At 23.5% G+C, this 22,709-nt stretch overlaps 1 protein-coding gene and 1 long non-coding RNA gene across 2 annotated transcripts in view; one reads left to right on the forward strand and one right to left on the reverse strand.

The window, feature by feature from the left end:
- The window catches only part of LOC127291505 (uncharacterized), a 64,627-nt gene extending 41,927 nt beyond the window's left edge, over positions 1–22,700 (forward strand). The window contains exon 3 of the long non-coding RNA XR_007844607.1: positions 22,574–22,700. This is a non-coding gene — a long non-coding RNA (uncharacterized LOC127291505). The remainder of the gene's footprint in view (positions 1–22,573) is intronic.
- Positions 1,281–11,793, reverse strand: LOC127291501 (probable methylmalonate-semialdehyde dehydrogenase [acylating], mitochondrial). Its single transcript, XM_051320684.1, has 8 exons — positions 11,637–11,793; positions 9,705–9,777; positions 9,374–9,573; positions 9,185–9,263; positions 8,673–9,040; positions 3,278–3,706; positions 2,881–3,159; positions 1,281–2,490 (listed from the first exon to the last, which is right to left on the reverse strand). Exons 1-8 carry the CDS (start codon positions 11,667–11,669, stop codon positions 2,389–2,391), a joined length of 1,563 nt encoding a protein of 520 aa, XP_051176641.1. The 5' UTR covers positions 11,670–11,793; the 3' UTR covers positions 1,281–2,388.
- Positions 22,701–22,709: the final 9 nt, after the last annotated feature.

Below are 22,709 nucleotides of genomic sequence, written 5' to 3' on the forward strand. Positions count from 1 at the left end.
TAAAATTATAAATAAACAAATGAGGTAATTGCGTACTAGTATTTTATTAACCATATTTGAAATATTTTGTTAAAATTATATGAACGGAATTAGGTTCAAAACATTTTATACATACATTCATTATTCCGTGCTATACGCCGTATTTAAGTTTAAGTAAAATGGAAAAAGAGTTTGTTCACAATTCTTTAATTTTAAACTTATTAATTATCATTTCAAGAGGCAAATTTTTAAAAGTATCGTTTTTTATAAGAATTATTAGGTATTGTCACGAAAATAATTCAAGCAAAATGTGAAAAAATATCAATTAAAAATTAATCAAATGAGTGGGACAAACTGGCGCTGGCTTGATAGAGACGATATCCTCATCTACGATGCTCAAGATGTTTTAAAAAAACTGAATCCTCTAGTATTATTTGATGACCGTAAAGTATACATGTTTAATGATTTATAATATTATTTCAAAACAAGTTAATGACCAAAGCGAGTAACCAAAGAAGAAAAATAATGACTGAATATTACAAAAATTATCATTTGAATAAACATTATTTTATTTGACATCTGTGTAAAAAATTCCCTTTTAAACACAATCTTAAACTAATTTTAAGATTATGTTATTAATATTCTTATAAGAATAATTATTATCAAACAAATTGATATTTTATATATAAGTATGTGTGAAAACCTGGAATATGCCGCAATTATGGACAAGTTGGAACGGAATTAGTTACATGACAATATTTTTAAAACGGAATTACATACAATTGAAAGGATTTAAAAAATATTAAAAAATAATATAAATTTAATTTTTGAACAGATATATAAAATGAAAAATTGAAAATGATTGATTAATTTTTACAATACAATTGTTTTCTTAAATTTTAAGTTACTTGATAAAATAAGAAAAATAAAATTCTCAGGAAGGGCCTTAACATGCCGTAATTGTGTACATTTACCTTAATTATTTTTACATTGTTTAAAAAATATTTTATTTTTATTCTTTTTATAACTTTTATATACAATATCGTTTAATTACATTTTAAAAATATTTTATGTTCTTTTTCTCTTCATTTAGCTGTCAAATTATTTTTTCTTTTATTTATTTATGAAAATATTTTTTTTTTCATATTTCAACAATTATGTTCATGTTCTCTCTTGTTTTTTTTTTTTTACTTCCTTAAAATATTTCATCTTCTTTTATTTTTAACAACTATTTTTTTTCATGTGTTTTTCTTACATATATTTAATATTATTTATCTATATTTATATAAAAAAATGTAACTCAGCCTTTTAAAATTGTATATTATTTTGTATATAAAAAACATTTTGTATCTGTAATTCTCTTTATCTTTGTACTGTGATTTTTTTTTTCAACAAGAAATTTTGAGTCTAATAATAAATTATATTTATATATAAATTCAAAATTTGTAATTAATTAAAGAACACTTATTAATATATGTCAAATTAATTCTAATTTAATTTTAAAAAATACTTTTGACATTTTTGAAAAAGATTTGCATTATTTTTTCAATTTTTGTATTTTATAATAGATTTTAATTAAAAAACATTAACTTGTTTTTTTAGTTATTGTTCATTACTAGACTCAAATATAAATTGTTTTAATGTGGCATTTTGCCACATTTGCCACTGTTATAAATAATGGAAGACATTGCATGATGAGTGTACATTTTCATGAAAGAAAAATGCTTAATCAACTTTTGTTTCATAATTTGTGAATGTAGATAATTTGTTAATTTCTTGATGTGAATATATTTAAAAATTTATAAATAGTCATCGTTGTAAATTTGTTTCTTCGCAGATTTCGTGTGAATTTATATTTTTAGCGCAGTTCTGGTTTTCTGCTTTTCAATATGAAAGAATCAATAATTTTTTTTTTTTTTTTAATGAAAAAATATATAAGAAAATTTACTTGTATATTCAAATGGAAATCAAAATATTATCATAAATATAAACAAAGTAATAAATAATAACAAAAAAAAAGCAGTAAATTTTTATTTTCATAAATAATGTAAAAAAATAAATCAACTATCATACGCTAACTTTCTTATATATTCTCTATTGAAAAATTATTGTCTCCTTTATCTTTGAAAGAAAAAATATAACTATTTATGCATAACGATTGTAATACTAAATTCGTTGACTTTTTTTTGTATAATATAGCCGTTAAACGTAAAGTATACTGGAAAAAAATTCTGGTTGGAATAATCAGAATTTTGGTTATTTCAACTAGAATTCTAGTTAATTTAACCAGAATTCTGGTTAGCTTAACTAGAATGTAATGTTAATTGTAACCTAACCAGAAATTTGTTTAAAAAGCTATTTTTCATTCTCTTCGGTTTTTTTTCCTTCTTTTTTTTAATTAAAATTATACTATTGCATTGTAGGCATTGCAGTTGATGAGGTAATGTCAGTTGCATCTCCACTTCTCCATAATTGTGTAATAGTTTTCGTTTGAGTATGAAAATTGACACCCTATAAAAAATAAAAAGAAAAATTTTTCAAATTAATTTTACCTTTAAAGATATTTTATACACTTTAAGAAAATAATTATCAACCTCTATTTTAAAAAAAATTTACTATTTAGGAAAAATGTACTAAACAGCGTTATATTTTTAAAATTTTCAACTAAATAAATTTTGAAGCATTGCCAAATATTTCTTTTTATAGCTATCTTTTTATAGCTTGTGTATAGTAAAGTTATGTATATAAATTTTTGAAATATTTAAAAAATTTTAACACGGTATTAATAATATTGTTAAATATTAAATTAAATAATAATCATTTAAAGTTATCATTAATATTTTAAAATGAGAAAATCTTTTTTTCTCACTGTTTATGAAGTAATAATATAAAAATTCTTACATATTTTCCATAGAAGTGATTGTCACCAAGGAAAGAACCTTTATTTCCAGTGAAACTAAACATAGGCAATGGCACAGGGATAGGAACATTAACACCAACTTGACCAGCTTCAATTCTATTAACGTATGATCTCGCTGTGGCACCGTTCGTCGTGAAAATTGCCGTTCCATTTCCATATTTACTTGCATTAATAATATTAATTGCCTCATCCAAAGTATTTGCATTCATGCAAACCAAAACTGGTCCAAATATTTCTTCAGTGTAACAACGCATAGAAGCCTAAAGAAAAATTTAACATTATTTCCTTTGATTTAAAAAAATTTAGTATTATAATTTAGTATTCGAAAATTATTTTTATTACTGTATTTATAATTTAATGAATATAAATATTTTATACCTTAACATTTGTGAGAACAGTGGGTCCAACGAAATTTCCATTTTCAAAGCCCGACACAACAATATTTCTACCATCGAGTGGTAGACCTGCACCTTCTTTAACTCCAGATTCCACGAGTTCGCATATTCTCTTTTTGGATTGTGGCGAAATAACTGGACCAAGATCCGCACCCGGAATGTGACCTGCGTTTACCTTTAATCTTTTTGCAGCATCAACCAATTCCGATATCCATTCTTCTGACTTGCCAACAAAAATTGCAACGGATAGTGCCATACAACGTTGGCCAGCAGCACCAAATGCTGCACCTGCGATTTGTGATATTGTCTTATTTTTATTAGCATCCGGCATCACTACACAATGATTTTTTGCTCCCATATTACATTGGACTCGTTTTCCATGAGCGTTCGCTTGCTTATAAATATACTCTCCCTATAAATATAAAAACAAAATATTTACGATTAATCATATATGAGGCATTTCATTTGAAAACGATCAGTCATGTCATAGATTTTTTTAATATTTCGTTTTTTTGTATTGTTTGGGGACTTAAATAAGTGTGCAAAATTTTAATTAAAAATCTTAAGTTTTTTTCAAGTTATTTACATTAACAAATTTAAGACACTTTTTTTTCTTTTCACTATAACTTTTTCATTTTTCTTTGTACAGAAAAATGCTTTAAATGTTTTTTCTTTAAAAATTATTGAATTTTAAGAAAATGATTTTTATTTTTAATATTTTATAATTTTTATATTATTTATTTAAAAAAAAAATTTTTTTATTAATGTTTAAACCTGTTATCGGGCTAATTTCGATCTAAAAAAAATCATGAATATTCTTCAATATTATACAAATCACATATTAAAATTTGGTGAATGCATTATTTTTTGTTCTCGAGAAAAAAATTTTTGAAATTTACCGTGCATGGCTCTAGCAGTCGCATCGGTCAGCGCTTGGGTTAGATCCCATGCTGCGCGCCGATAGAGCCATGCACGGTAAATTTCAAAAAAATTTTTCTCGAGAACAAAACATAATGCATTCACCAAATTTTAATATGTAATTTGTATAATATTAAAGAATATTCATGATTTTTTTTAGATCAAAATTAGCCCGATAACAGGTTTAAACATTAATAAAAAAAATTTTTTTTTAAATAAATAATATAAAAATTATAAAATATTAAAAATAAAAATCATTTTCTTAAAATTCAATAATTTTTGAAGAAAAAACATTTAAAACACTTTTCTGTACAAAGAAAAATGAAAAAGTTATAGTGAAAAGAAATTTACCGTGCATGGCTCTATCGGCGCGCAGCATGGGATCTAACCCAAGCGCTGACCGATGCGACTGCTAGAGCCATGCACGGTAAATTTCAAAAATTTTTTTCTCGAGAACAAAAAATAATGCATTCACCAAATTTTAATATGTGATTTGTATAATATTGAAGAATATTCATGATTTTTTTTAGATCGAAATTAGCCCGATAACAGGTTTAAACATTAATAAAAAAATTTTTTTTTTAAATAAATAATATAAAAATTATAAAATATTAAAAATAAAAATCATTTTTTTAAAATTCAATAATTTTTAAAGAAAAAACATTTAAAACATTTTTCTGTACAAAGAAAAATGAAAAAGTTATACTGAAAAGAAAAAAAAGTGTCTTAAATTTGTTAATGTAAATAACTTGAAAAATACTTAAGATTTTTAATTAAAATTTTGCACACTTATTTAAGTCCCCAAACAATACAAAAAAACGAAATATTAAAAAAATCTATGACATGACTGATCGTTTTCAAATGAAATGCCTCATATATATATAGGTATATATATGGGGCAAAATTTATCAATTCAATAACAAAAACAATTTTGTCTCAAATATATCACTGAAAAAAAAACTAGTAGTTTTTACTACTTTTTAACTACTCTGAGTAGTATAATAGGTCCTCAACTAAATTTAAACGGTTCTATTAACTATATAAAAATAGTTAAACCAATTAAAAATGTAATTGGTAGAATGACATTTTGTGATTGTATTAACTCAATTTAAAAATTTTAAAACAACTCAAGATGTAAGTAGTAGATTTTACTACTTAAAGTGGTTCAATAGGCTTTAAGAACATTTTTTTGGTACATTTAATAAATATTTTGCAATTGAAACTACTACCCGAGGAGAAACTTAAATAGGGAAATCGTAAGGACCTTGTATTATTTCCCTATTACTTATCACGGTACCCTGGAACCAATCTCAACCCTCAACATTCTCCCTTTCAAAAATTCCTGTTGCAACTTATTCGGGGTACCTCACTGAATATTTTCCATCAAGAAAAATCAAAATCCGTCGGGCGCTTTTTTTTTAATTTTAATTTTTGTGATTTTAGCGCCAAATTAAAAAAAAACTGGGTTTTATAATTATTTAAAGTAAAATTCAACTTCACATGGTCAAATTTTGTTCAAGAAATTATACAAAATCATAATTACGGTAAAAAATTTTCTGTAGAATCGAAATCTGACATTGGCTTTCGAATTTAAAGCAGAGGAATCCCAGAAAATCCGGAAAACTGTAAATATTCTAAAAACAATCTCATCGTAGCGTCGTTTTTTCCAAATTGTCTGTCAAATTTTATAAAAATTTTCAAATTTACAAAACAAAATATTATAGAATGAACATTTTTTTGTCAGTGATTAAAATTTTGAATTTAAAAGTTAACAAAATCTAGGGTATGTGTTTAATACAGAAAAAAAATTTAGACACAGAAAACTTGAAAAAAACGACAGTGAAATTGCGTTTAGAATATTTACAGTTTTCCGGATTTTTTGGGATTCCTCTGCTTTAAATTCGAAAGCCAATGTCAGATTTCGATTCTACAGAAAAATTTCTACCGGAATTATGATTTTGTATAATTTCTTGAACAAAATTTGACCATGTGAAGTTGAATTTTACTTTAAATAATTATAAAAACCAGTTTTTTTTAATTTGGCGCTAAAATCACAAAAATTGAAATTAAAAAAAAAGCGCCCGACGGATTTTGATTTTTCTTGTTGGAAAATATTCAGTGAGGTACCCCGAACAAGTTGCAACAGGAATTTTTGAAAGGGAGAATGTTGAGGGTTGAGATTGGTTCCAGGGTACCGTGTTATATGATTCTAAGTGGAAAAATGCGGATTTCTGATTAGGCCCAGAGGTTTCTTGTGACGCTTGATTTTTTATAAAAATGATTCATAGTACCCAATAGTGAGAACCCTACAAGAACAATATTTCTATTTAAATGTTTACATATTTTTGCATAAAAACTATTTTACTTAATTTTTCGATCAATAATTTGTAAAAGAGAAAATTATAAACAAAATATTTTATTGTTTTCGTCAAGAAAATATTAAAAATCTCACCTTAATGTTTTTTTTGATATATACTATTTTTTATTTATAAAATTATGACTGTCATATATATTTGTTAACCAACAAAAATAACATTATAAGGGTAGGCCTTAAAAAAAGAGCAGCAAATAGAATAATATGATTAATTAAAATCAATTTTTGTCGGGAAAACATCTTCTGTTTGTTTTTGTGATTTCACATATAAATTTATTCTGCGCAGATTTTGACAACTCAAAAATAGTAAAAGGTTTTGTTATCATGTGCCAGAGTATATTAATAATTTTTTTAAAAAATTGTATTTTTGGGATTAAAATATTTTAAATAGTTAATATATGGTAATATATTAACGTTTAATAAAATAATTTTTGTATTACAAAAACATCATACAAAATAATTTCTCAAAGTTCAAGGAGATTTTACCATTAAATAAGACATTTTTATTTTTTAATATCTTCGAATTGATTGCTATACATATATTTAAAATTATTTTCACATTCTTAATAATTTAAATTCATTATATTTTCTAATGAATTATATAAACTACAAATTTTCTTTTTACAGTTTAATTATATTTTTTGTAAAGAATAATATAGTAATATAACCTGAAATTATAATTAATCAAAAATTGAAAGTTATATAAAAGTTAAATTGAAAGTTCTCAAAGGGCAATCGTAGGGTTCTTGTTATTCTTCTCACTATTAACCATTAAAACTTATTTTTGAGAAAAACAAGCGTCACCAAAAACGTCAGGACCTAACCAGAATTCTGCATTTTTCCCTATCAGAAACTTACCAAATTTTAGTTTTCGATAAGGAAACGTAGGGAAACTTCTCCACGGGTACTTCAAGTAGTAAACTTTACTACTGCAAGTGGTTTAATAGGCTTTAAGAACATTTTTTTGTAGAATTAATAAATCTTTTGCAATTGAAACTACTACTTTATATAGTAGATTTTACTACTTAAAATAGGAAAATAAAATTATTTTTTATTTATAATTAGTTGTCATCCATAAAGCATGTGATACTTTAGGGGGTAGGGGGGGGTCAGCAAAATATCACACTCCATATTAATCGGTATTGGACAAAGCATCACAAGGGGGAGGGGGTGTTAAAATTATGAAAAAATGTATCACATGCTTTATGGATGACCCCTTAGTAGAATTGACTTTTTCATCCTCTCTCCTATACTGACACTTATTTTATGCCCTAACGATTATGTATACTTAACAGAGAAAATTTCTAACCGACGGGAATTGAACCCTCGACCCTAACGCTCGCTACGACAGTCTGCAAACTACTCGAAGACTACTTTCTGCTTGTCCAATTGGTAGTTTCACTATTTAAAGTAGTCATCTTTACTACTTTTATTAGTTGCTATAACTATCCTTTTTAAGTTTTGACTTGTAAATTTTTCATCTTTTAATTATATTATAAGTTGTTTAATTGCATAGTGCAGTAAAATCTACTACTTAAAGTAGTAGTGTAGTACTGGAAACGATTTGTAAATTCTACATCAAAAATCTTCTTTAAGTTTATCGAATTAATTAAAATAGTAAAAATCTACTACTTAAAGTAGTAGTTTTAATTACAGACGACTTGTTAATTCTACAACGAGAATTTTATTGAAGCCTATAAAATCATAGAAATTAATAAAAAATTGACTACTCAAAAAGCAGTTATATTAATTAAAGAAAATAATTCCTTTTACTACATTTCATATAACTGGTGAATAGTAGTTGGATTTACTACTCTTCAAATTTTGAGTTGACTACAATTCCACTTGTTTTTACTACCTTAAGAAAGTTAATTTTACTACCAACCTGTAGTTGTACTTTAACTACATATTTCCGTAAAATCAACTATTAACTTTTAAAAAATAGTTACATTAACTACATCAACATGATTAGATTAATTAAAAAAGTAGTTATTTTAACTACTTTCTAGTCAACTACCCAATGGTAGTTGAATTTCTCGGCAACATTTTTTTCAGTGTTTGTTATTTAATCATGAATTAAACTCACTGCTTGATCAGAGCCAACAAAGGAGACGGCTTTAATATCCGGATGTTGACAAATAAAATCAACCGATTGATGTTGTCCATGAATAATATTTAAAAGTCCTGCTGGTGCTCCGGCCTTGTTGAAAAGATCCGCCAATATCATTGACGCTCCTGGTACTCTTTCGGATGGTTTTAAAATTGCTGCATTACCACAAGCAATTGTAATTGGAAACGACCAAAGTGGAATCATTGCTGGAAAATTGAATGGACAAATTGATGCTGTCACACCTAATGGAACTTTATATGAAATTGTATCCATATCAGTTGCAATATTTTGCATTGATTCACCCAAGAGAAGGGATGGAATTGCTGTACACGCATCTACAACCTCTGCATTTGAAGAGAAGAAAAAAAATTAAATTCTTAATTAATAATAATTAATTAATTTGCGTAATTAGAGATAAATAATTTTCTCAATTTATTATTTTTGAGCTATAAGAAGAAAAAATTAATTTATTATTTATTTTAACTTACGGAGTCCTCTTAAAACATCTCCTTCAGCGTCGGCCATTGTTTTACCATTTTCTCTCACCAAATTTGCAGCAATTTCTTTCTGTAGAAAAAAAAATCATTTTATTCTAAAATTTTGCAGTGCAAAAATTTTTTAATTGAAAATTTAATTATCAAAAAAAAAATTAAAAAATTGTAGCATTGGAAGCTAACCGAATGCTCTCGAATTAGTGCTTGATATTTGAGCATTAAAGTTTGCCTCGTAAGAACGCTGGTATTTTTCCATTTGTGATAGGCATTTTTTGCACTTTCAACTGCACTTTCCATTTCTTCTTTCGTGCATTTTGGTGTTCGGGAAATTAATTCATTTGTGGCGGGATCGTGAACGTCTGTAAATTCTGTGCTTTTTGAATCTAAAAGTTTGATAAAAAAAAAGAAGAAAATTTCATTAAAAATATTTTTTTTATTTTTTGAAGTATAATTTAAAAAAGGAGTCAATTATTTAAAAAGTGAATGTTGGATTTGAAAAAAAAGTAGGCCATACCAACGAATTGTCCATCGATAAACATTTTTACAGCCGGAGCAGAAGATCCATAGGCTCTGGCTGACATTCTCGTCTGTAAAAAAAAAATTTTTTCAAAAATTTGCTATAAATTTTAAGACGAAATTAATTCATTGCAAAAAAAAAAAATTATTTGAGTCAAATAATCAATTATTCTCTATTATCAAATAAATATTTCCATGAACCAAATAATTTTTTTGTCAACTAAATTTTATTTGTATCAAATACAAAAATTATTATAGTTCAAATACAATTTATTTGGTTCAAATAAATATTTATTTGATAATAGTCAAGCATTATTTGAATCAAATAATTTTTTTTCGAAGTGTCTAACTAGATTAATATCTTCAAAATAAATTAGGTCAATTTTAAATTAGTACCAAAAAAATTCAATAATTTTTTACTTTGATTTTATTAATATAATGAAATAAAATTACATATAACGAAAAACTTTTTTTTACTTGTAAACCATTGGTTAAAAACTGAACACTTTTCATTTTTAGTCACACTTGCAAATTTTTTTTTAAATTCTTTAAAAATTATGAAAAAAAAAAATTCTTTCTATATATATATATATTTAATTTGAATAACGTTAAATAGAAATTGATTGTTTCTCATTTGCAGTTATTTTTGCACTGCCATTTGTGCGTATAATCAAGAGCCATCGAACCAGTTTTGTTTGTTCTACTCTAAACTGATGTTACGCAAAAAGAAAAATTTCCTCTTAAACAAAAATAATATGCCAATGATAAAAATTCAACAATAATATTCGGATTACTTCGGAAATTATTCATGCACTTATTATTAAATATATATATGTTTTTGATGATATATAAATATTCGAGAAAATATCGATTACTTCAATAATTAAATTACACAATTTTGTACTATTACATTATAACGCGCGTAATATAAATTTTTTATATGTACATCTAAGTATCGAATGGTTTTTCTCGAAAGATAATAATAATTATTATTCAGAGATTTATCACATTGCTTAACGAAAATATATTTTTACATTATATCCAGGGGCGATAAGAATTTTAAAATAAAATATTTAACAATATATAGAAGCTTAAAGGAATTTATTTTTTCAGGAATTTTCAAAATATAGGTTACACTTAAAGTTTTGCGAAAAATTTGCAATTTAAAAAACAATATTTAAATTTGTGCATTTAATTGCATAAAATGAATATTTTGCACAGATTAAAAAAAGAAATTCTTTCATCAAAATAAATTGTATTTTTATATAATAAGAAGAAAAAAGAAAATTTCAATTTAAAAAAAATTATTTTTTAAAACTAATCTATTTGATTATTTAAAACAAAGTGTTCATTAAAATATTTTTTGAGAAAGTATTTTTGATCTTTGAATGAAACGATGATTGAAATCTTTATATACTGATTGTAAGAGATGCGATTAATCAAATCTTAAAACCCTCGTCCCTGAATTAAAATACATATATGAATATCAAATAACAGTTTAAAAATTAACATATATTCATATTGCAATTTTTTTTTTTAAAAAAGCCAATTTCTTGTGTTTGATACTTTATAAAAATTTTATAATTGAACTTCAAGGAACAAATTATCATTTATTGTTATTCTTTTGTGTATTAAAAAAAAATTATTTATTATTAATTTTTATTATTATTTAAGTAAATTTTCAATATTTTCAATTAAAAATTTAATAATATTATATTTTTCGATATAAATGGAATAAAAGGTTAAGAAAAAGAGAATTTAAAAAAAATTTTGTTTTTTAAATAAATTTTTTCTTGCTTGAGAATGATATTTTTTTTTTTTACATTATATACAGTGTATCGATCTTTTTACATTGAGTAAATCTTTACAGAATAGTTAAATTGAAAATAATTAAACAAATTGAAAATATTCTTGACAATTTTGAACGCACCTCTAATTGGGCAATTTTGATTAAAAGCGCCATATTTTTGAAACCTCCTTAGTTTATCTTTTGAAGAGACAACACTGACTGACACACTGAGATGATTCAAAAAACGAGACTACTTCCAGTTGACATGTATGGGTTTGTGCCTGATGTTTTTAGACTGATAGATATACCTGGCCTCAGGGACGACACTGAATTCCAATCTCCTTTAGCAGGCAATAAAATAAAGAAAAAAAAATTCACAAAATTGAGCTATTTTTGTTAAAAATGATGTAATATTCACAATATTTTTTATGAAAAAATTATTTATGAAAAATAAATTCTATTTACAAAAAATTAAATAGAAAATTATTTCACCTTTAATTAAATTTGTTTTTATTAATTAATTTAATTAATTAATGTAAGTTATGAAATTTTAAATAAATTTTATAGAATTAAAATTGAAGATAAATTATGAATGAAATTAATAATGATAGGAGAGTAATATTTTAAGTAATATCTATACTTCTTATCACTATAACTGTAATAAAATTGTCGTATTAATAATTAGAGGCAATAATTACATTATTTGCTAATTATGAAGATTGCATTGTTTATGATATAAAGTGAAATTTGAGATAAAAATTTTTTTTTTTTATCAAATATTCGAATATCGTATCAATTATAATATAAATTAGATTAATTTTATTTTTGCATAAATTATAATATTTTAAATAAAGTGACAAATAAAAGAAAATAACTTAATATTTTTCGAATAATTTTTCAAAATATTTAAAAAAATATATCTTTCAATTTAATTCTAAAATGTTTTAATTAATATATTTTATTTATATTCATTTTTTTTCTTACTATTAAATGGAATCTTTTTTTTTACTAACAAGATTTCAATATCTGAAACTATTTAAATTTAGATATTTTCTTCATTTGCAGAGAGAATATAAAAAAAATTCGAAGTTTAAAACTTTTAGACAATAATAAAAATAACAAACACAATTTCCATTACAAATTTCATTTCCACAATTCAATTAAGGTTAAATAGATACACAACCTAATGCAAATTATAGTTAGAGTCGATTAAAAAATTAATTATTTATTTAATCATCTAAATATTCAGCTTGACGAATATTATATATACATATATACATAAAATGTTGGCGCCATTTGATATTCTTCTTTATTATCCAAAGATAATAATTACTTCATTAAGAAGTTGCGACCATTCTCCGACAGATGTCGACACCAATTCATTTTTTCTCAAATTAATAATATTTGAAAAAAAAATTGTTCAATCTAAATTCTTATTAATTATACTCATTATAATTAGTAATTAATAAAGAAATTTAATTTCATGAAAATTAGTAGTTAGATGAATTTATAATTTATATATAATTTTATTAAATTTAAGTTATACCTTTAACGATAAAAAATAAATATTGAATGAATATATAAATTAATGAAATAAGGAGTAAATTTAAATAAATTATAAGCGATTATTTTTCATCTTCTTTATAGTTAATTTAACAATGTAAATTTTTTAAAATTGAAATTAAAAAGATTTGGAATTTCAAAGTAAAAATAATTTTCTGTTATCACATTTTGAATATGTAACATTTTTCATGATTAATGATTTATACATTTATTTTTTTATCATTGTTTCTACATTTTTTTTGCTTTTCATTTTCTTATTTCTTGCATTTCTTTTTTAGATTTATTTTTATATTTTTATTATTTTTGCATTGCTCTCGTAATAGATTTAATAATATCTATTAATAATATTAATTATATCTATTTCGTTTAGAGAAAAAGTAATCTCATATTAAGAGGGAAATTCCATCTTCTATGATAATTTATTAATTTAACTTTTCAAAAATAAGAATATTTTTCTTGAAAATATCAAATATCAAGTTAATATCAAATATCAATATTAAAATATAATTTTTCGTGACTTAGAGTTTCGATTATTTAAAATTGACTGTACATTAATTTATCCCCTTAAATCAAGTGGAAATTTTCTAAATGCGAAATAGTTTCATCAATTTGAAAGGAATCGGCTAAAATGGAGATTATACTTTCTTTTAATGGATGTGTATGAAATAGTATGAATTAATTAATTAATTAATTAATTATTATTATTATTATATATTAATTTGAATAAAAAATGTGTTTGATCCAGTATTCCTGAAGAATAATATTTATTATATTATATATAAATTAATTTTAATTATAACTAATATTTAAAATTAATTAATTAATCATTAAATTTAATATTATTATTATTATTATTATTATTATTATTATTATTAATGACGTTGAATTTGAGTCAATTGAGAACAATTAGAGACTTAAATTTTTTGAGATGAATAATAATTTAAGTTCGTGTGAATTGAAGTTACAATTAATTATCGCAATGCTTTGAGAAAACTGATGAAGTTCTCATTTTGAATTCTCGTTGGTAGTTGCTAGTTAAGCAAAGATTATGTTATCGCGCCAAGCAATGTGTTTTGTAACGCGCTGCTTGGCACAGAATATCAAACTCGTCATTTTCTAAAGTGTACATTTCACATGATTGTCCTTTATATACTAAAATTTTAATAAATCAAATAGAATTTTTATAATTTATTATTGTCAATTATTAATAAACAATTTGATAAATAATTTATTTTATTAATTAAAAATTTCATAAATAATTCAGTAATTATAAAAAAAATTAAATTAATTGAAAAAAATAATAAATATGAACAATTTTAATGCCACTAAATTATTGAAATATCTATGTCTAAATAATTATTTAATACTTTATATTTACTGGATTTCCTCTTAAGTTTAGAGGATTTTTCTTTTAATTTTATATATGTGACATTTAAAGTAATAAAAATGCAAAATTTTCCTTTTTTTTGTAAAATAATAAACTATACATGTAGAAATAAATAAATTATATTCAAAAAGAATTTTTTCCTTTTTTGAGAATATATATAATATATATGAAAGGATGCATCAAAAATGTGATACAGAATACGATTTTTTTCAAAGAACAAAAAAAAAAAAACAATTGTCATTGGGTTTTTTTTTTGTAGATATGTAAATTTTTAATGTAAATATTGTTTCAAAAGAGAAAATGAACATTTTATTATTTCTTGTGGCTCTCAGATGACAAATAAATTATATTTTGACGCATATCTTGACTTCACAGTTCATAACATATCCTGGAAATGACATGCGGGACGTTATTTCCGGAACGATTTTTATGCAGATTATACAGCCATGAAAGTTTGTCACGTAATCTAAGTGGCGTAAAAAAATTTTCATCTTCTTTATTTGCAAATTTCTTTTCTCTCTCTCTCTCTCTCTCACTTTGCGCTTCTCGCATCTTAATGGATAAAAACCGGTAGGAGAAGTATTTATCGGTGCTTGAAAGGGGCGTCGCAAACCGTCTCTCATGTCGGCTTAATATTCCACACGATGTAACAAATGTTGCAAGAGATTTCCAGAAAATCAAACCGTGGGTTTGTCTTTGTGCTTCAATCTTGGAATTCTGTAGAACGAGATTTTTTTTTAATAATCCACACGGAAAGAAATCTTGTTAGAATATTTAATATTTTGACACTCATATTTATTATATTAAGTTACAATTGCGGAAGATTTTGCAGATTTTGGGGTGCTAATAGATTTCATTACTATTTTTTAAGAATGCCTAAAATAAAAATAATAAAGTTTAATATATTTAGAAACAAAAATTAACATAGTTTTTGCGAATTTCATAATTGTATTATGAAAACTCCAAATGTTAAATTCTAATACGCCCTGTAACAAGTATTATTATTTTATTTTCTGTATTTAGAATTCCGTTAACTGGTATAATCATTTTACATTTTGATATACTTTTTCTTTCAAAAAATGATAGAAAAATATCAAAAATCACCGAAGTTTGACGAAGTTAAGTGAGTGAGTCCGATCACTAACGAGTAGTCACGAAAAAAAAATGGCAGAGAAAAGTCAGGGAATTTTTTTCTTTAAGCCTTGCTGGACATCCTGATTTTAAAATAATTTTTAATACTACAATATGAATTAAAAATAATTTTAATTAATATTCAATAATAAAATACTTCATTTGTTTGCTCATAATTTTTATATAATTTTTATTTCTGCAATATAGACTAGAAAAAGTTTTGATAAAATTCTTTTTCTAAATATAATTATAGAATATTTGTTATAAGTTTGCTTCTATAATTAAATTAAATAATTTTATGATAAAAATTGTTCTTTGAAAGGTAATAAAATATTTTATTATTTCTTAATAAATAATTATTTTTATTATTATTTTTAAATATTTAACAATAGAAAAGGAGAGAAAACCTGAGAAAAGAGCCATTGGTGGTTACGACGTTCTTCTTTTTTTCACGGCTCTTGCTTTTTCGTATATAGTTTTAGCAAATATTGAAACGTGCTTTATTTTATAACACCACTCCTACTTTTTCGTATAGTTTTAGCAAATTACGAAATGTTGGTTCTGCTTTTTCGTATAAATTTAGTAAATAACAAACTACTAGACTGTTTCACAGTTTTCCTAAAAGTATCAAATTGAGACCAAAAATTGCATCAAATCTTTGCAACGTTTTGATGCACATAAGTTATATCAAAAAGAGATCGTTTTGTGTATCATTTTCAGAAATGATACACGAAACGGTCTCATTTTTTGATGCAAAAAATTTATTCAATTTATATCAATCATGGCCGAATTGAATCGACTTAAAATTAAACGAATTTTTTTCAGATATTTTGGTAATAGTACAATTGCGGAGACCATTTCACTATTTAATTTGAAAATGAAAATAACAGAAAATCAAAGACAATGTGCAATTCGATAATTAAAAAGTGACAGCTTATAAACATAACCTAAAATGCATGAGAAAAAATTTGTCGATAAAATCAATATAGCCGAGCTTTTTAGAAGGTAGATGGCAGTTTTGCTTTTTATAAAAACGATTCAGAAAAAATTTAAAGAAAGAAAATAGATGAGTGCTGCCATCTACCTTCTAAAAAGCTCTGCTATATTGATTTTATCGACAAATTTTTTCTCATGCATTTTAGGTTATGTTTATAAGCTGTCACTTTTTAATTATCGAATTGCACATTGTCTTTGATTTTCTGTTATTTTCATTTTCAAATTAAATAGTGAAATGGTCTCCGCAATTGTACTATTACCAAAATATCTGAAAAAAATTCGTTTAATTTTAAGTCGATTCAATTCGGCCATGATTGATATAAATTGAATAAATTTTTTGCATCAAAAAATGAGACCGTTTCGTGTATCATTTCTGAAAATGATACACAAAACGATCTCTTTTTGATATAACTTATGTGCATCAAAACGTTGCAAAGATTTGATGCAATTTTTGGTCTCAATTTGATACTTTTAGGAAAACTGTGAACCTAAAAAATTAATATTTTTTATCAAAATTGAACAGATGGATAAAAATGTGAAGAATGAAATTCATAAAAACATTTTACCTTCATATCGTTTCTTTTTAACAATATATTTTTTATTAATAGATTTTTTTCCGCATGTGCGAGGCATTTTCGATTTGTAAAAAGCAATGTTTTTAAATTTGTTAAGTTAGGCATAATATTATTGACTCATCACTTTCTTTTGTTTTTCAATCAGGTTGCAATAAAGTAAATTTGAGGCTATTTTATTAATTTAATTTTTATTAAAAACTGATTTAAATACGCAATAAAAAAGGAAATCCTTCTACAGAAATGTGTAAATGAATTTTCTTGATTTTTTTTTGCAAAAACCTCATTTTCGATAAATTGGCGCTTGACCCTTTTTGTCATTCTACCCTTCAAATAATGTACATAAGAAAAAAAATCCAATTTTTACATTTTTTTAATTTTATTTTTTCGTTTTTTTTTGTTTTTTTAACCAACTTTTATTATCAAACCAGAATGTTTCGCAATTGAAAAACAAAAATATCAAAATTTCTATTTAGATTTATTAAATATTCTAACAAGATTTCTTTCCATGCATATGTTCAAATGGAATAAAGCAATTTTCCTTTTGCGGTCAATCATAAAATATATTTTTTATATGTAATTCAAATTATTATGCGAGAAAATTATATTTTGTGAATAATATACTCTTTCATAATAATTATTTATTATAACTATATATCTTACGTAAAATTATACGACAAATATATACAAATATTATTATACAAAAGTTATTTTAACGAATTTATTTCTATGTCACTTAGAGAAATGTATTGTTCTTTTTATTTTATTATGTGTTTTATTTTCTTTTTATTTATATTTATTTCACACAATTTTTATTATAATTTTGAATATCCTGGTCCAAATATATATTTTTTTACCAAAAGAATATTCTTACACACAGAAAAAAGTTTCTTTGTTGACTCAAAAAAATATTTCTTTGATTTTATGAAATTTTTTATTTGTTGAATCAAAGATACTTGGAAGGTATTTCAAAGACATTTAATTAATTTAATAAGGAATTTACAAGTGATCATGTAAAACACTGAACAAAACTTCATGGCAAAATATTTCTTTGATTCAAAGAAATTGTTCTTTAGATTAAAAAAAAATATTCAATGAAAAAATTTCTTTGATACAAAACATTTAAAAATTTCTTTTTCGTAAAAGCAAAGAATACTTTTTTTAATACAAACAAATTTTATATTTAATTCAAAAAATGAGTTTAAAGAAACGATTGCTTTGTTTAAAAAAAATCTTTTTTCTGGGTATATTTTTTTTATTCTAATTTATTAAAAATTATTGTATATTGTAATTTTTTTTAAAGAAAACGGTTTTTTTTTTTTTTTTTTGCTAAATTTGGTTTAAAAAAAGACGGTTACGTAGATTTATTTTAATATTTTCAATATTTGAAATTTAAGTTGTAAATACATGTGACGCTTCACGAGAGAAGGGACCTTACGTTTAAAAAAATTTTAGGTTATGTTTAGTGTTAGTTTTATCTAGATAAAAAAAAATTTCTGTTTATAATTATAGGTAAAATCAAAATTAATTTTTATTGAATTTTTTTTTAATATAATAATGCAGACTTAAATATAAATGTTTTTTTTATTAAGAGTTAATTCTCTGTGTGTATTTGCATTTCAAAAATCATAAACATAACCTAAAATTTTTTTGACGTAAGGTCCCTTCTCTGTTGGTGCGTCACATAAATTTCAAATATTGTATTGAAAATAAAATTATGTTCTTAAATTAAACTGAATTTTATATTTGAAAAAAATTTGATTATTCGCGAATCAATACATTTTTTTTATAATAAAGAGAAAAATATATAGAAAGCAAGTAGTATTGTCTTAACAAAAAAATGCGTTTGTAACTAAATAAAGTAGGGGAATCATTAAAATTAATTGTTTTCTTTGGTTTATTCTTGAGCGTATATCTGCAATTATGTATATATATATAGCTATAGGTACTCGCAAAGAGAGTGCAAGAATTATTAAGCGAAAGTCAGATTCACTATCTTTTTTTCTCACGCTTCGTAAATCTCTCAATTATTGTAAATTGTGAAACTGCACATTTTTATTTACAAAAATAATGTACTTGTACCTTAATAACATATTTCACCTATATATGTATTATTTTTCAACATTTTTTTTAAATGTAGACAATTTGCAATTTAGAATGTATATATAAAATATATTTTATTTATCTAAAAAGCGTTTAATATTTCCTTTGGCTATTGCCGGAAGCCAAGGGTGTCAGGTATTTGACCGCATAGCAATATTAACGTCAATAAAAGATGAGTATAAAAATGTGCGGTTTTAACTTCGAGTTCAAAAAAAAGAGAACTTTTCTTTCTTTCTGCAGACGTAATTTTTTTTTTACTTTTTTCCTCTTTTTATAATTGAATTTTCGAATGAGGAAGCATTTTTGATTTATGAGCCTGTCTCCTTTATATTGAAAACAATAAAATATAACTAAAAGGAGAAACAAATATTTAAAAATAAAATAATAAAAATTTAATTTTTTTTTTTTGATTTCGTTACTATTAATGTGTATTTAAATGATAATATATACATTCATCTAAAAACGAAATTCTATTTAATTACTTTTACTCTTTTATTTAAAAGTATAAATATTTTATTATCTAAAGTTATATAGAATATGTATAAAATAATAAATAATTACATAAATATTAATTATATATTTGTAATATTAGTGCAATAAAATAGGAAACAATTTTTAATAATTAAAAAAAAATTATAATTTTAAAAACATTCATCTTTTTTTATTATAAATACAAACAAACCTACATGGATTAGTATAAGTAACCTCTATAATAAAGTCCAGAATAAAATGCATGGATTATATTACACTGCTAATTTATGATATTTCAAGATATCGTATGAAAAAAATTTGCTTTTTTCCCCTTTTAGTGAATTTAAATTATATTTAATTAGTCTCCCTAATGGCGTTCGTTTTGTTTTATTGTTATCAGACTTGGACGCAGGGATATTTTTTTTTTTTTAATACAATAAAAGTTGTTCAAAACTTTGAGAACTTTTAGCCGAGCGGAACCAATTATAAAAATGAATTGTGTGAATATTGTTCTAAATATTCTCAAGACAAAGTTTCTCTTCACGTCCCTGCTGTAACCTTCGACTTTATTTCCTCGTTCCGTGTTCTAAAAATATTGGCGTAATATATATATATATATAAAGCCGATAGACATAGACCGGATTTATTTCCCATTTATTTGACAAACACAAATTGTTTCCGTTCGGAAATGAAAAATTTTAATCCTTTAAAAAAAAAACAAATTTCATTTGAAACAAGCAAATAAGAACCAAAATTTGATTAAATCAAACCATTCTGATTCAATAAAAAATTACTTTGAATTAACTGAATTTAATATTGAAAAACTGATACTTATTGTAACAAGAAAATTTTTGGTTGTTAGAACCAAACTGTTTGTTTTTCAATTTAAATTGAATCGTAATTTTCGAAAAATCGTGTCATTTTTGCATAACTAAATAGTATGTGTATTCTTCTAAGTGTTGCTAAAAAGTCACGTTTGCAGCACGTGAATATTATCTTAAAAGTTGAGATTTGTTCATTCAATGTTAGGTGTAAATTTTTAAGGAAAACAGAAATATATATATACATATATTTCATTTGAATCTTTGTACTTTGAAAATAATTCAATTATATAGATGTGTGCCATTCGTGACAAATTTTCGAAAATAACGGAAATGGGGAAGAATTATTTTCAAAATCTGTCACTTCATGGTAATATTTATAATCTTACATTGAGAAATTGTACTCTACTTTCGAGAAATCTACAACAGTTATGAGTTTTATTTAGTGACAAAAAGAGAGAAATTTTTTTCCATAACTTTTTTTTTTTAATCTTTTTTATCGTTCCAGAGCTTCTAAAATATATAGTTATTTGTTTTAAATAAATATTTATTTCTCAAATATAAAAGATTTATTTGTGTCAAATCAAATATTTATTTAAAATAAAAAAATTTGTTACAAACAGAAATATATTTCAAATAAATTATATATTTCTGTCGAATAAAAAATTTCTCAATACAAAATGTAAAAAAGAAAATCAATAAAAATGCATTAATTTAAAAATTTAAGTTTTTTTTAAATGAATTTTCAATATTTGAATTGTGAGTAATGGTAATCTATATGTAAATAATCGTTTATAATCATATTAGAGAAAACGTGACCTCATACCAATTTTTCTTACTTTTTATTTGCCAGGAAGAAAATTAATATGACAAAGACACGTTCCGTTTTAAATTAGAAGCACGTCTATGATTTAGAAATCGAAAATATTATTCACATTAGATAGCGAATTGTGTTATTTTAGATGAATTTTCTTTAAATTTATTTATTTATATCGCTTCGGAAAAAGAAATTGTATTTTTTTTTTGTTAAAAAAATCTATTTAAAAATGTATTTCTTTTTATAAAAATATTTTTTGTACAAAACACACTTTTTTTAAATCAAAAAATCGAATGATTGAATTGAAAAAATTTTGTTTAAGAAAATTTTTTTTGCAATTTTTTATAATAGATAAATAAATTTTTTATGGATCAAGGAAAATTTTCTCGAAGTTCTCTTTTAAATATTTGTTTAAATTAAGTAGATAAAGAAAAGCGAAAATCTTTTTAATTTATTTGTTTTGAAATTCACTTTATATTTCATAACGTTTAATTAATTATTTACTTTTTTCTATATACTCTTTCTAAGTCCACTATAAAATTTCATTAAAAAATTGGAGAATCAATTAATCATTAGGATAATTGATTATTTAATAAAAAAAAACAGTAGATTATAATTTCATAGAAATTATTATTCTTTATAATATTGAAATTTGAATGAAATTATAATGAGGAAATAATTTCGATTTTAAAAATATAATTTTGTCTGATGGTCGTTTTTCAAACACATAGCCATTGGCAAAAAAAGTGTAATACCATCGCGTTGCTAATTATTCTGGAGGCTGTTTCTGAGTCGATTGAGCAACCTTATAGCTTCGGGCAATGAATTAGTTGCGGCGAATTTCAAAGTTATGGGAGTTGATGAGTTTACATATTTTAAATGTAATGGCCCCCTTGAACAGGCCTCAAAATTTCAAATCCTTTCAATTTTCATCAGATTAGAATTGGAGGGATATGATGTCAATATTTATAAGGTATACACGCGGGTGTGTTTATATGTATAATATTTGAAAATTTTTAAATTTTCAAAAATCACATATATGGAAAAATTATTCTTCTCCTCCTCATATTTAGAAGAATAGAAAAATTATACTTTTATAAATAATTAACATTGGTTATATATTATACAATAATAAAAATATTAATAAAAATGGTTAATTTAATGATAAATTTGTAAAATGATTTTATAATTAAATTTTTGTGAATTGTTTGTTACAGATAAACCTGACTAAATGGAATAAAAAATCCGCTGTCATTGAGAATACTTGTAAGTGAATTTGATTAAATTTTTTTTTGTTTACAAATGAAAAAAGTTTTAATAAGAAGACGAGAATCTTTTAAAATAATGCGGATT

This window comes from Leptopilina boulardi, unplaced genomic scaffold (assembly GCF_019393585.1).
Source record: "Leptopilina boulardi isolate dan_hultmark-lab unplaced genomic scaffold, ZJU_Lbou_2.1 LbouV2_137, whole genome shotgun sequence".
Lineage (NCBI taxonomy): Eukaryota > Metazoa > Arthropoda > Insecta > Hymenoptera > Figitidae > Leptopilina > Leptopilina boulardi.

Bases quoted from the DNA above. Each gene is read 5' to 3' on its own strand.
- LOC127291501 (XM_051320684.1), bottom strand. From the start codon at position 11,669: ATGGCGCTTTTAATCAAAATTGCCCAATTAGAG. The intron at 9,778-11,636 runs GTGCGTTCAAAA...TTTTTTTTACAG, and splicing joins TCAAAATTGCCCAATTAGAG to ACGAGAATGTCAGCCAGAGC. The intron at 9,041-9,184 runs GTAAGTTAAAAT...CTTCAAATGCAG, and splicing joins AGATGTTTTAAGAGGACTCC to AGGTTGTAGATGCGTGTACA.